We start from the raw sequence: 14,730 nt of genomic DNA, 5'->3' as shown, positions 1-14,730 counted from the left end.
TTCTTGAACCCTAGTCGGGGTAAGTGAGGTAGCAAAGCGATAAAACACTATTACATACCCTTCGGGGGTGTGTAAGACTCTTAAACCTGGCTAAACGGGGTTGGCGGACCTTGCGTTACAAAGCCAAACACTCAAAAAGGTCACAAAAGAAGTCTCTCCCAATCTCTTTCACTCTATCTCTCTCTACCTCAAATCTCTCCCAAATCTCTCCAAGCATGTGAAATCTCTCCTAAATCTCTCTCTGAATGAGAAATCCCTCTAAGTATGTCAAATCTCTCTAAGTATGCTAAATCTCTCCAAGTATGTCAAATCTCTCTCAAATCTCTCTAAGTATGCCAAATCCCTCTAAGTATGTCAAATCTCTCCCAAATCTCTCTAAGTATGCCAAATCTCTCTAAGTATGTCAAATCTCTCCAAGTATGCCAAATCTCTCCAAGTATGTCAAATTTCTCCTAAATCTCTCTAAGTATGCCAAATCTCTCTAAGTATGTCAAATCTCTCCCAAATCTCTCTAAGTATGCCAAATCTCTCCAAGTATGTCAAATCTCTCCCAAATCTCTCTAAGTATGCCAAATCCCTCCAAGAATGTCAAATCTCTCTCAAATCTCTCACAACTTCTTATAATCACTCGGGGCATCCCGACCCTTAATTTAATCGAAAACCGCTCGAAAACGGAAGTTTACGCGAAAAACCCTCTTAAGGAGCCGAACCTTCTTAGGAGCCGAACCTCCTGAGAACCGAACCTCCTGAGAACCGAACCTCCTGAACCGAAACTACTAAGGAACCGAAAGTAACCTTCGGTCCGAGAGGCCACCTTCGGTCCGAGAGGACTACCTTCGGTCCAATGCTTCACCTTCGGTCCGAGATGCACAGCCTAAGGAGCCGAACCCTACTCTCGGTTCCCCCATCAACCTTCGGTTCTAAGGGCTAGGACCGAACCTCCGGCCAGAATTTAGGAAATTGGCAATTTTTGCCCGGTTTTCAATATTTTTAGCGTTTTGAGCTGGTTTTTCATGATTTTAACACGGGATTTTCACCCAAACTTATATTTTGACATATAAGACCCCATATTTCCATAATCTAATTACATTTTGAGGATAATCATTGTCTAAGATTAAAAATATAGTGGGTGAGATACTTGTGGTGGAGTGTTGACTTTGCCTTAGTGTATGACACAAGCAACCACCCCATGCCCACTCAATGACCAGCCCTTGTCCTTCCACCATACCTGGTCATTTCATTGTCCTTACCCACCATTTTTCCAACCACACTCTTGGTCAAAGGCTAGAAACCTTTACCCCTCCTCACATTTCTCTCATTTCTCTCATTCTCCACCAAAGAACAAACTCCGTTCTCTCTCACTTCTCTCTCTGAATTTCGAGATTTCAAGGCTGATCTTCAAGTTCTTCATCTACTTTTGGTAAGTAATATTATCCTTCATATGATTATTCCACCTCTTTCTACTCAAATCATAGGTTGCTTACACAAACTTCATCATATTTGTGTTAGTTCTTTGAATCTTCAAGCAACCTTCTAAGTGTTCTTGAGTTAAACACTACCTTTTCTTCAACATCCACCCACTGAAATCACACAAGGTGATTTCATACCCCTATCGTTTCATGTTTTTCTTAAGTTTTAAGGGAGGGGGATACAAGTTAAAACACCAAGAACACAACTAAACTTACCCAACAACTTTCATCAGAAAAGTTTAACTCCATTCACGGACTGTTTTGATCAACTTAAACATTTTAGTTTTCAAAACTGTATTAGGTGCAAATATTTCAGGTTCATATCTTTAAAATGACTATTTGCACATCACCAAACGATTTGTCTACAATTTATGGTGATTTTTACAAAACTGCCTATAATTTCAAGAACAAATCCGGACCAGTCTGTGAATATGGGCCTTTTCACACAAGTGGGAAGTCACTAAAAATCATAATAAAATTTATGAACAAACTAGACACATTTTCCAAACTCTCAGAATTTACAGATTCTGATTTGGACTTTTGATGATTTTTCTATAAATCTTCTAAGAACAGGAATAGAAATGTTAATACTAGAAAAATGTTATCTATTCATTCACACCTTGTAACTTGTTGAGCAAGGTGTGTATCATTATGTGCATATATGTGTTATATTATATGTCATTTTGTCTTAGTAAATAGATATACAACAGAAAACAAATGGATTTTTACCTCCACAAAGATGGTAATTTATTTAAAATAAACAAAGTTCATATCCATTGCATTCAAACATTTTAATAAACTATTGTAAGTATAGTTTATGTTCACTACTACTACTATCATTTGATAAACTATAATAGGTATAGTTTATGATGCACTACACAACAAGTTCATTACTAGAGGTTTCATTTACACAAAAAGGGTTTTCATTCACCACATGTAAATCCGTTAATGACTAAATTGTGAGACATTCGCTTCATGTTACTTTTCAAGTAATGCACTATAAGTCCTGTATTGTAACCATAGTCTCTTTGAGGGAGAGCGTGATAGTTGTGTATAGATCTATATTGGGATTGACACCCCACACCTTGCTGCTAGCTACAGTAGGACCTCGAGGTCTACGGGTGATAAATGTCATAACAGTTCCGACGCCTGAAGAACGTCGTTTCAGGCCATCTAAGTCATAGTATGGTTATAATAACTCACATAAAGTATTAACAACTCATAGGAATTATGCGAATTTCATTAAATCAAACGAGTTTATGTCAATTTAAACTTGCATTGTTTTACTATAAGTATGGAAATTACTTGTACATTTTGGTCTTTGGATTTAAGGCTGCAATTCACACTCTAAGGAAAATATTGGATTTTTCTGGAACAAACATTACTTTTACAAAGGAAAAGGTTTTCATCACTATATTCAAAAGCTTATGAACTCACCAACTTAATTGTTAACACTCTTTCAAACTACTTGTATTCTCAAGGAATAAATAAACAGGTAAACAAGCGCTTTTGAGGATGGGACGTTAAGGCGTCAAACATTTCATTTTTGTCAACATAATGTAATTGATTTGGAAACATGTAAACATATACTATTATGTAACTTTTTCAATTATATTTATGTTGGTTGTGTTTACTTTGATCACTATTAAAATTGTTGTTATGATACTATACATGAAGTCCTCCACCCCCGGACGTTTCCGCCATCATTGGTTTGGGGGTGTGACAACAATGCTATTAATATTAACTATGCTAACGTTGATGTTGGAATAAACCCAAACATGGCCAGGGAAATTCAGCAATTAATACAAATGATCTCCAGTGTACCTGGAGTGGTCCAACCATTACCAAATGCATCTCTTACAAGCCACAGGATCTCGAGATTTGCTCCTGCGATAGCCGATACTGAAGTTCCTAAGCGCTTCCAAACCCCCAACATGAAGCTATACGATGGAACTACAGATCCTAAAGAGCATATAGCCCAATGCAGAGAAAGGATGGAGATCATTCCCATCCCAGGGCACTTGAAGAAAGCTTGCCTATGCAAGGCTTTGGTTCAACCCTCACAGGATCAACCCTCAAATGGCTGCTAAATGTTCCCCCATACTCTATAACTTCATTTGTATACTTAGTCAATATCTTTAATAACCAGTTTTCTTGCAGCAGAACCTTCAAGAAGATCACTAGTGATCTCTACCGGGTGGTTCAGGATCCTAAGGAAAAACTTAGGGACTTTGTTAACAGGTTTGGCAGAGAAGCTCTGAGTATCCCCAACATCGACATGGCCACCGTCGTGGAAGCCTTTAAAATGGGATTAAGAAAGGATTCACCCTTCTATGAAGACCTTGTGATGACCCCATGCAAAAGATTGGATGAAGTCAAGTGTCGGGCGTTGAGATTCATAAGGCTCGAAGAGGATAGAGAGATCCAGAAGAGAAGCAACCCTTCGGATCAATATGAGAACCCCAACAGATAGGCCGAATCCTCAACTCAAAGATCCTACAAATCGAAGCCCTATTCTAAACCGGATCATCACAGGGTTAATGCCCTGGAAGATGGAGGAGAAGTAGAAGAGCTTCCTAAAATCACTGACTATTGTTTTTATGTAGATGTTTCATGTGTAATTCATGCTATGCATGATCTTGGAAATAAAGCAAGATTTCCAAAGAGAGACATCAAGTCCACCGCTTGGAAAGACATGTCCAAATGATGTGCTTACCACGAAGACTTTGGCCACATGACGGAGGACCGCATAGCCCTATGAAAAGAAATTAGCTACCTCCTTAGAAAAGGACACCTCAAAGAGATCCTCGGGAGAAAAAGAGAAAAATCCAAGGAGAACAGCCAAGATGATCACAGGATCCCAGAGAAACCAGGATCTCCACCCTCTTACGCTAAGATAATTAACGTTATCTCAGGCGGATCTAACATCTGTGGTACCTATTATTCTCAGGCTAAAAGACGCGCCAATGTATCTAAAACAGAAAAGGAGGATAGACCATGAAAGAATACCATGGTTAGCAATGAAAAAGAAATCACATTTGACGACACTAATAGGGAAGGAATTCAGGATCCTCACCATGACGGACTCGTGATAACATTTTACATGGCCAACCATTTCGTCAGAAGGATCCTTGTTGACGGAGGATCCTCGGTCAATATCGTACTCCTAGACACGCTGAAAAGAATGAACATCCTAGAATCAGAGATAGTCAGAAGATCCTCAGTCCTCATAGGATTTAGCGGGGAAACAAAACACACAGTTGGAGAAATAAAGCTACCACTATACATAGAAGGGGTAAACTCCATAAAAAATTTCTGTTTTATTGACACCCTGTCTTCTTATAATGTGATACTAGGTAGACCATGGATCACGAGATGAAAGTGGTTCCATCAACATACCATCAGTGTGTGAAGTTGCCCACTCCTTAGGGGACAGTAAAGATCATGGGAGATCAACAAGAATCGAAAGAATGCTACAAAATCTCTATAAAATCTACGACCAAACCCCAACAAGCATAGCAATTAAGGCAGGGGCACGACATGTTCTAAATACAAAGGAACGAGACGTAAAGGAAGTGTCACTGGGTATCGAGGATCTTGAAGCTAATTTCCTCATAGGATCCTCAATGTATGAGTAGATCGAGCAAGATCTATTGAATTTCTTAAGAACCAGAAGCAAGACATTTGCATGGAAACACGAAGATATGACAGGTATAGACAAGCATATTATTACTCATAAACTTAATATTGATCCTTCTTTCAGACCAATACACCAAAAGAGAAGGAAGTTTGCACCCGAAAGGAATCAAATCATCCAAGAGGAACTAGAGAAGCTCCTCAAAACAGGGATGATCAAGGAAGTAAAGTTCCCAAGATGGCTAGCTAATGTGGTTGTCATACAAAATAAAAACGGCAAATGAAGAGTGTGTGTAGATTACACGGATCTTAACATGGCTTGTCTTAAGGATCCTTTCCCTCTACCACATTTGATTCTATGATAGATGCGACGGTTGGCCATGAACTACTGACCTTCATGGATGCTTCAGCAGGATTCCAACAAATCCAAATGGAACCATCAGACCAAGAAGATACTACATTCATAACACCAACATGTATATATTGTTACACCGCAATGCCTTTTGGTCTTAAAAATGAAGGTGTGACATATCAAATATTGTTGAATCGGATTTTCAAAGACAAGCTGGGGGACACCATGGAAGTTTATATTGACGACATGGTAGTGAAGTCAATGAAATCCGAAGATCAAGTCAGAGACCTTAAGGAAGCATTTGACATCCTGGACGAATACAATATGAAGCTGAACCCACTCAAATGTCACTTTGGAATGAAGTCAGGCAAGTTCCTTGGATACATGGTAACCAAAAGAGGGATAGAAACAAGCCCGGAACAGATCAAAGCAATCATTGAACTAAGATCCCCATCTGCAGCAAAGGACATCAAAAGGCTAACCGGAAGAGTAGCAGCACTCAACAGGATCATTTCAATATCCTCAGAAAGGTGCAAGCCCTTTTATGATATCTTGAAAAAGAACAAGAAATTTAAGTGGAAGGAGGAACATGAGAAAGCCTTCCAGGAACTCAAAAAATATCTAAGCTCTGCTCCACTACTAGTGAAGCCTATAGATGGAGAACCACTTATTCTCTACCTCTCAGTATCCTCAAACACGGTAAGTGTCGTTCTGGTCAAGGATCTTAACAGGGATCAACATCCTATCTACTATGTAAGTAAAAGTCTCCTGGATCCTGAAACCAGATACTCTCACCTCGAAAAATTAATTCTTGCCTTAGTAACTGCTTCTACCAAATTAAGACACTACTTCGAAACACACACTATACATGTAAAAACTAACTATCCTATCAAGAATGTCATGAGAAAACCAGAAATATCAGGAAGGATGGAAAAATGGTCGGTGAAGTTGAGTACATTTGACATCAGATATGAAGCAAGATTCGCCATAAAATCACAAGCATTAGCAGACTTTGTGGCTGACTTTAGTGATGATCTACAAAACGAAGTAGACATAGAAGCCAAGCAACTCCTAGAAAATGAACACCTAGGAAGATGGACGTTGTTCATATATGGAGCTTCAAATCAGAAAGGAACAGGCCTAGGGATCATACTAAAGTCGCCACAGGGGGACATCATACCCCAGGCAGTTAGTTGTGAATTCAATACTACCAACAACGAACCAGAATACGAAGCACTCATCATGGGACTACAATTAGCTAAGGACCTTCAAATCAAGGATCTTCAAGTATTTGCTGATTCTTTATTACTAACCAATCACTACAATGGATCTTATGCAGTGAAAGGTGAAAAATTAGCATTATACCTAGAGATCCTCAAAAAATTAGCTTCTGATTTCGAAAACTTTAGCCTAACCCAAGTTCCCAGAGAGGAAAACACAGAAGCAGATGCATTAGCCAATTTAGAATCCTCCCTTAGGATCCCACCAGACACGAAGATTCCTATAACTCACATAATAACTCCAGCAATAGAAACCCTCTCCGAAAAATTAGAAGATCCTAAGCATCCGACAGGCGTAGCAGCTATTGAAGATCCTAACCCTAGGATCCTTCCTCAAAGTGATCCCGACGAACAGGATCCTCAAAAAAGTTTGCGATCATGGATCCAAATCATTGTGGAGTATCTCCAAAATGGCACAATCTCAACAGGAGAAAAAAGTGAAAGAGCATTCAGGATGAGAGTCTCGAGATTCGTGTTGATCCAAGGTAAAATTTACAAAAAAATCTATGGCAGGTCCATACCTAAGATGCTTGGAATATCCTGAGGCTGCATAAGTCTTAAAGGATATACACGAAGGAGATTATGGCAATCACGCCGGGGACATATCCTTATGCTCCAAAATACTAAGAACATGATACTACTGGCCAACTATGAAGAAAGACTCCTTTCTACATGCTCAAAAGTGTGATGCTTGCCAAAGACACAACAACATCCTGCATCAACCGGCAGAACCTCTACATCCTATTATCTCCCCATGGCCATTCATGAAATGGGGGATGGATATTGTAGGAAAATTGCTAGTAGCCCCAGGAGGAAAAGTCTTCATGTTGGTGATGACTAATTACTTCTCCAAATGGATCAAAGCTGAAGCTTTTGTCCAGGTAAGAACAAAGAGGTATTATCATTTATTAAACGTAATATCTTGACCAGGTTCGGGATCCCGACTGAAATCATATGCTACAAAGGATCCCAATTTATTAGCAAAAGGACAAGAGACTTTTGCACAAGCTGGGGGATCAAAATGATAATGTCCACTCCTGCTCATCCCCAAGCCAATGGTCAAGCGGAGTCCAGAAAAAAATCATAGTTAACAATTTGAAGAAAAGGCTGGACAAAAAGAAGGGAAGATAGGCTGAAGAACTTCCTTTCGTTTTATGGGCAGATAGAACCACTTTGATAGTTTCATTTTATTTACTTCTTTTTATAGTTTATTTTAGCACATTCCATCTCATTTTAGTTAATCTTCATGCATATTTTCTCTTTTTGTTATTTTTCTCCTTTATCGGGTGCTTTCCAGTCTTTTGAGCTTATTTGCAGGCTTTTTCGAAGACTAATTGTTATTGGAGATATGGAAGGAGTGCGGGACTTTTGGAGGCTTGCGGTTTGCTTGTGGACTTGAAGTGGTGCGATTGATCTTGGTTTCAGCATAAACAAGAAATCAAGTTGGACTTAATTTTTGAGCGAGAATGATGATGAGGCGACACGTACTCAGGCTATGGAAGATTGAAGGAGCATTGGACCAATCATTGGAGGCTTTGGAATGGCACAATTGGGCTCTCAAGAGTTATGCATGTGGGCTGAAGTGTGAATGAGAAGATTGGGCTAGATTGTATTTTAAATGGCCTAAGTCCCACAATCAGCGAGACCCACGCGGTCCGCGTGGACCCATACGCTGTCCGCGTGAATTGTGCTGAATTGATCTCGAGTTTTGACTTGTTGACTCTACTTGTGGAAAGTTGGTGGGTAGCTTTTGTGCAACTTTTTGAATCCGGAAATGAGCCTTATTTGCTGGAGTTTTGGGGCATTTTTCATTATCACCTCTTGGAGAAAACCACTCTTTTGCTCTCAAGAACATTGGAGAAGAAGCTGAAGAATTGAAGATTGGTGTTATTTTCTTTCCATCTTGCAACTAGAACAATGTTTGGTATCACTAAACTATATTGCATTTCTTTTACTTTGGCCATGCTTGGCTAAACTTTCATTTGGTTGATTAGGGTTTAACCCATGGATGATTAGTTGCTTTGAAGACTTATTATTATCTTGTGTTTGAAGTTTATGGAAATGTTTTCTAGTTAAACATCTTGTTGTGTTTATTTATTTTTGATCATGAGCTTAGATGAATGAATGCTTATTTTTGTTGACTAATTTCTTGGTTAAGTAATGGACCCTCAAATTAGTAAGCAACAAATGTTTTATATGTTTGTTTTCATTTCATTTAGACCATGGAAATGTTTCCTCCATAATGATAATGTAAGCATCTGATTATCTTTTGGACTCGGTAACTCTTAGAACTTAAAGCTAATTGATTTTCACAAGATTATATGCTTCATTGATTTTGTGACTTTAATTAAGGAAATGTGTTAAGAGCTCCTCTAGCCATTTTAATAACAATGAAGGGTTGAGGTAATTTGTGCTTATGGATTGCTATAGCCAAGTTAAATTAATTCACAAGTGTTGTTCTATTTAGTCTAATGATAAGTCAACCATGTCATCCATGTGGTGTACCCAAAATCAACCAATTTCACTTCATTGAATTTAATCAAATCTTTTACTTGTTTACTTGTCATATTTACATTCTAGCTAGTTTTAATTTTGTCAAACAATCAAAATTAACTAACCCCCCCCCCCATTTTACTTTCACTTTTGTTTTACAAGTACTTGAACAAGTGATTTACATAGAGATTTAAATTGAACCAACCTCCGTGGATACGATCCCTTTACCACTATACACTATTTTAGTGTGTAACATTTAGGGTATTAATTTGGTTGGCCTCGACAACCACCAAATTTTGGTGCCGTTGTCGGGGATTGGTTTATTTTTAATCAATTTGTTTCTCTATGCCCAGATCTCAGCGTACAGGTGACTTGATTTACAACCCAGAAATTGAAAGAGAAGCAAGGTGTTTGGCGAAGGAAAAGCGAGTTGAACGTGGTCAAACATCCAACCCTCACAGGGACCCGGAAGTTGAAACCGCTTCATCAAGTGAAACGGAACCCGATTCTAGTCCCGACCCTCGCCAAGAAATTCCTGAAACACCACCCCTACAACAAAATCCACCCATTATTGAACCAATTGCAATGGCGGACGGAGGAGAAGTTCCCGAAAGAACTTTGAGGCAAATGATGGGAACCGATGTTACACAAACTCCAACCGGTATGAATTACCCGGTTTTGGAAGGAGGTTCGGAATTGAAGTCAAGTTTAGTTCATCACCTCCCAACTTTTCATGGATTGGAGAATGAAGACCCTCATAAGCATTTGAAGATGTTCCACATTATTTGCACTATCATGAAGCCACAAGGGTCAACCGATGACCAAATCAAGCTAAGGGCATTCCCCTTTTCATTGGCCGATAGATCAAAGGATTGATTATTCTATCTTCCCCCGGGGTCGATCAACTCATGGACCGATATGGCAAGAGCTTTTCTTGACATGTTCTATCCCGCTTCAAGAGTCTCAAGTCTCAGAAATGAGATTTGTGGAATCCGCCAAGGTCAAAATGAGACTTTTCATGATTATTGAGAGAGGTTCAACAACTTGTGTTATAGTTGCCCACAACACCAAATTCCGGAACAACTCCTCATTCAACACTTCTATGAGGGATTGTTTCCAATGGAGAGGAGACTAGTTGATACCTCAAGTGGTGGTGATGTCTTTAGTAAAACTCCACAACAAACAAGACAACTTTTCAACAACATAGCCGTGAATTCTCAACATTTTGGCCCGCGCCAAGATATGAAAAGAGACACACAACACAAAGTCAATGAAGTGGGATCATCAAATCTCGAGTCTCAAATCAAATATTTAACCTCCGTTGTCCAAAAGCTAGCCATGGGACAAACTCCACAAGTGATGGTTTGTGGGATATGTACAACAATGGGACATCCTACGGATATGTGTCCCATTCTTCAAGAAGATGCGGAACATGTAAATGCCACGAGAGAGTTCCAAAATTACCACAACAAGCCATCCGGTTACCAAAATGCTTACAGTTCAAGTTGGAAGCCAAATCCCAACATGAGCTACAACACAAGACCATTGCCTCAAAATGCATTGGTTAGACCTTCCTATCCACTACCACAACCTCATTACCAACATCCACAACCACACTATCAATCCAAACCACACCCTCCACATCACCAACAACCTCCTCAATCCCAACCAAGTAGCTCCGGAATGTCCCTTGAAGACATTGTCAAATCCCTAGCCACTAGTACCCAACAATTCCAAAAAGAGACAAGAACTAGTATCTCCAACCTTGAAGCACAAATAGGAGATATAGTTACATCCATAAGCAAGTTGGAGTCCCGTGGTAAACTCCCTTCTCAAACTGAAAAGAACCCAAATGTCAATGTGGTGACCTTGAGAAGTGGCAAACAAACCGGGGAAAGTAGTTCAAAGAAGAAGCCAAGGGATGAAGAGGAAGAAATAGAAGTCATTCACATTGAAGAATCTATAGTCAAGAATGATGCACAAGCCGGAGTCCCAAAGAATACAACCCCTCTAGTGACTCCAATAGCCACTCAACCGTCATTCCCCTCCCGACTTGCAACTTCAAAGAAGAACATGGAGGAGAAAGAGATTTTGGACACCTTCCGTAAGGTGGAAGTAAACATTCCTTTGCTTGATGCAATCAAACAAATTCCTAGATATGCAAAGTTTTTGAAAGAACTTTGTACCAACAAGAGGAAGTTGAAGGGAAATGAGAAAATTTCTATGAACGAAAATGCATCCACGGTTTTACAAAGGAAGCTTCCAACTAAGTGCAAATATCCGGGAATGTTTACGGTTCCTTGCAAGATTGGAGATGTCACTTTTAGTAGTGCCATGCTTGACCTTGGTGATTCTATTAATGTCATTCCCTATTCAGTGTTTGAATCATTGAATGTTGGTCCTCTAAGTGAAACTGGTGTCATAATCTCTCTTGCGGATAATTCAAGTGTCTTTCCTAGAGGTGTTTTGGAAGATGTCCTAGTACAAATAAACCAATTAGTCTTCCCGGCGGATTTCTACGTGATTGATCTAGATGAACAAGCGTCCTCAAAGTCGGGTATAATTCTACTTGGGAGACCATTCTTGAAGACGGCTAGAACAAAGATTGATGTGTATGCAGGAAGCTTAACGATGGAGTTTGATGGTGAAACAGTAAGTTTTAACATTTATGATGCTATGAGATATCCTAGTGATGTTTTGTCCTTGTGCTTTGTTGATGTTGTTGAACCATTGACCCAAGAATTGTTCGAGTTGTCTAATGGTGACGTGTTGGAGATGATTTTGAGTAAAGGATTTGATTGTGGTAAATTAGCCAAGAAGTTAAAGCTCTACTCACTAGACCCCGAAGTTGAAAGATTGGTTAACAATTTGGAGATCAAGAAAACCACTCAATTTAGTGTGAAGCAAATTGAATTACCTCAAACTCACAAGAGATTGCCACCCTCCCTTGTTCAACCACCGGAATTAGAATTGAAGGTCCTTCCTCAACATTTGAAGTATGCGTACTTAGGAAACAACGAGACTCTTCCGGTCATCATTTCAACTCACTTAACCGAATGTGAAGAAGGGCAACTCCTCAAGGTGTTGAAGGAGCATAAAGAACCCATGGGTTGGACGATTGCGGATATCAAAGGGTTGAGTCCCTCCACTTGTATGCACAAGATCTTAATGGAGAATGAATGCAAGCCAAGTAGAGACGCGCAAAGAAGGTTGAATCCGCCAATGATGGAAGTGGTCAAGAAAGAGATTTTGAAGCTCTTAGATGCGGGAATGATCTATCCGATCTCGGATCGCAAATGGGTGAGCCCGGTCCAAGTCGTGCTGAAGAAGACGGGGATCACGGTGGTCGAGAACAACAAAGGTATGATGGTCCCCACCCGTGTGCAAAACGGGTGGAGAGTATGTATTGACTACCAAAAACGTAATGCTAGTACACGAAAAGATCATTTCCCATTGCCTTTCATTGATCAAATGTTAGAAAGGTTGGGCGGGAAATCTCATTATTGTTGTCTAGACGGGTATTCCGGTTTTCACCAAATCTCGGTGGCACCGGAAGACCAAGAAAAGACAACATTTACATGTCCATTTGGCACTTTTTCATACTGGAGAATGCCATTCGGATTATGTAACGCCCCGACTACTTTCCAACGATGCATGGTTAGTATCTTTTCGGAATATGTTGAAAATATAATTGAAGTTTTCATGGACGATTTTACGGTATATGGAAACTCCTTTCAAGAGTGTTTAACCAATCTCACAAAAATTTTGAAAAGATGTATTGAAACAAATTTGGTTTTAAACTTTGAAAAATGTCATTTTATGGTGAGTCAAGGTCTTATATTGGGTCACATTGTGTCAAAGAAAGGAATTGAGGTAGATAAGGCCAAGATAGATATTATTCAAAGCTTACCTTACCCGACTTGTATTCGGGAAGTTCGTTCTTTTTTTGGGCCATGCAGGTTTCTACCGGATATTCATCAAAGATTTTTCAAAGATAACATGACCCATGTGCCAACTCTTGCAAAAGGATGTTGATTTCGAGTTCAATGAGGCGTGCAAAGAAACTTTCGACAAGCTCAAAGAGTTGCTTACATCCCCCCCCATCATGCAAGCACCAAATTGGGATCTCCCCTTTGAGATCATGTGTGATGCAAGCAACTATGCAATAGGCGCCGTTTTGGTTCAAAAGAATGGACGAGCCTCCCATGTGATCTACTATGCATCGAGAACACTAGACAATGCTCAAAGCAACTACTCTACTACAGAGAAGGAGCTATTGGCCATAGTGTTCGCCTTGGAGAAATTTAGACAATACCTACTTGGTACCAAGGTCATTGTGTATTCGGATCACGCAGCTCTTAAGTACTTGATGAAGAAGAAAGATGCAAATCCTAGACTCATCCGTTGGATTTTATTGTTACAAGAATTTGATTTGGAAATCCGGGACAAGAGTGGATGTAAGAATCTTGTTGCCGATCACCTAAGCCAGATCACTTCAAATGAAACTCCTCTCCCTTTGCGGGACGAGTATCCGGATGAGCATCTCTTTTCCCTTACTCAATCTACTCCTTGGTATGCCGATATTGTTAACTTTTTGGTCACAAAGAGGTATCCTGACACATTTTCACGTGCTAAAAAGGACAAGCTCAAAAGTGATGCAAAATACTATGTGTGGGATGAACCTTATTTGTGGAAACATTGTCCCAATCAAATCATTAGGTGATGTGTGCCCCAACAAGAGCATAAATCCATTTTACAATTTTGTCATGAATTTGCTTGTGGGGGACACGTCGGACCTAGCCGGACCCTGAGAAGGGTGCTTGAATGTGGACTATTTTGGCCAACCATGTCACGCGACTGTTATATGTTTTGTAAAAATTGTGAACGGTGCCAAAGGACGGGAAACATTTCGCAAAAGAACCAAATGCCACAAAATCCCATCCTTGTTTGTGAAGTTTTTGACGTATGGGGGATTGATTTCATGGGCCCATTTCCCGTTTCATTTGGCAACGTTTATATCTTGCTCGCGGTTGACTATGTTTCTAAGTGGGTTAAGGCCAAAGCTACACGATCGGATGATGCCAAAACAGTTATCGAGTTTTTGAAGTCTAATGTTTTTATGAGATTTGGTGGGCCTAGGGCCTTGATCTGTGATAGGGGGACGCACTTTTGCAACAAGATGATGGAGGCTTTATTGAAGAAGTACAACGTGGCCCATCGTGTCTCAACCGCCTACCACCCCCAAACGAATGGTCAAGCGGAAGTTTCAAATCGCGAGGTGAAGAGTATTCTTGAGAAAACCGTGAATCCTTTAAGAAAAGATTGGAGTTATAGGCTTGATGATGCCTTGTGGGCCTATCGGACCGCATATAAGACCCCGATAGGAATGTCTCCATTTAGGTTGGTTTTTGGCAAACCATGTCATCTTCCCGTGGAATTGGAACACCGTGCATTTTGGGCGGTCAAGCAATACAACTTCAACATCGATGAGGCGGGAAGG

At 40.0% G+C, this 14,730-nt stretch overlaps 1 protein-coding gene across 1 annotated transcript; it reads left to right on the top strand.

Annotated features, from left to right (window-relative positions):
• The first annotated feature begins 5,601 nt into the window (after positions 1-5,601).
• On the top strand, positions 5,602-13,953 carry LOC145127079 (uncharacterized). The gene is made up of 4 exons (XM_079062326.1): positions 5,602-6,156; positions 11,037-12,591; positions 12,709-12,947; positions 13,258-13,953. Exons 1-4 carry the CDS (start codon positions 5,602-5,604, stop codon positions 13,951-13,953), a joined length of 3,045 nt encoding a protein of 1,014 aa, XP_078918452.1.
• The last annotated feature ends 777 nt before the right edge of the window (positions 13,954-14,730 follow it).

This window comes from Lactuca virosa, chromosome 7, assembly GCF_052849685.1.
Source record: "Lactuca virosa cultivar CGN04683 chromosome 7, Lactuca_virosa_CGN04683_v6, whole genome shotgun sequence".
Taxonomy (NCBI): domain Eukaryota; kingdom Viridiplantae; phylum Streptophyta; class Magnoliopsida; order Asterales; family Asteraceae; genus Lactuca; species Lactuca virosa.
This window is presented reverse-complemented; position numbering and strand designations above follow the sequence as displayed.

Coding starts and splice junctions, on each gene's coding strand:
- LOC145127079 (XM_079062326.1), top strand. CDS start 5,602: ATGCCTTTTGGTCTTAAAAATGAAGGTGTGACATATCAAATATTGTTG. Junction 12,592..12,708: donor GGTGGTCGAGAACAACAAAG/GTATGATGGTCC, acceptor ATCAAATGTTAG/AAAGGTTGGGCGGGAAATCT. Junction 12,948..13,257: donor TTTTCATGGACGATTTTACG/GTATATGGAAAC, acceptor CTCTTGCAAAAG/GATGTTGATTTCGAGTTCAA.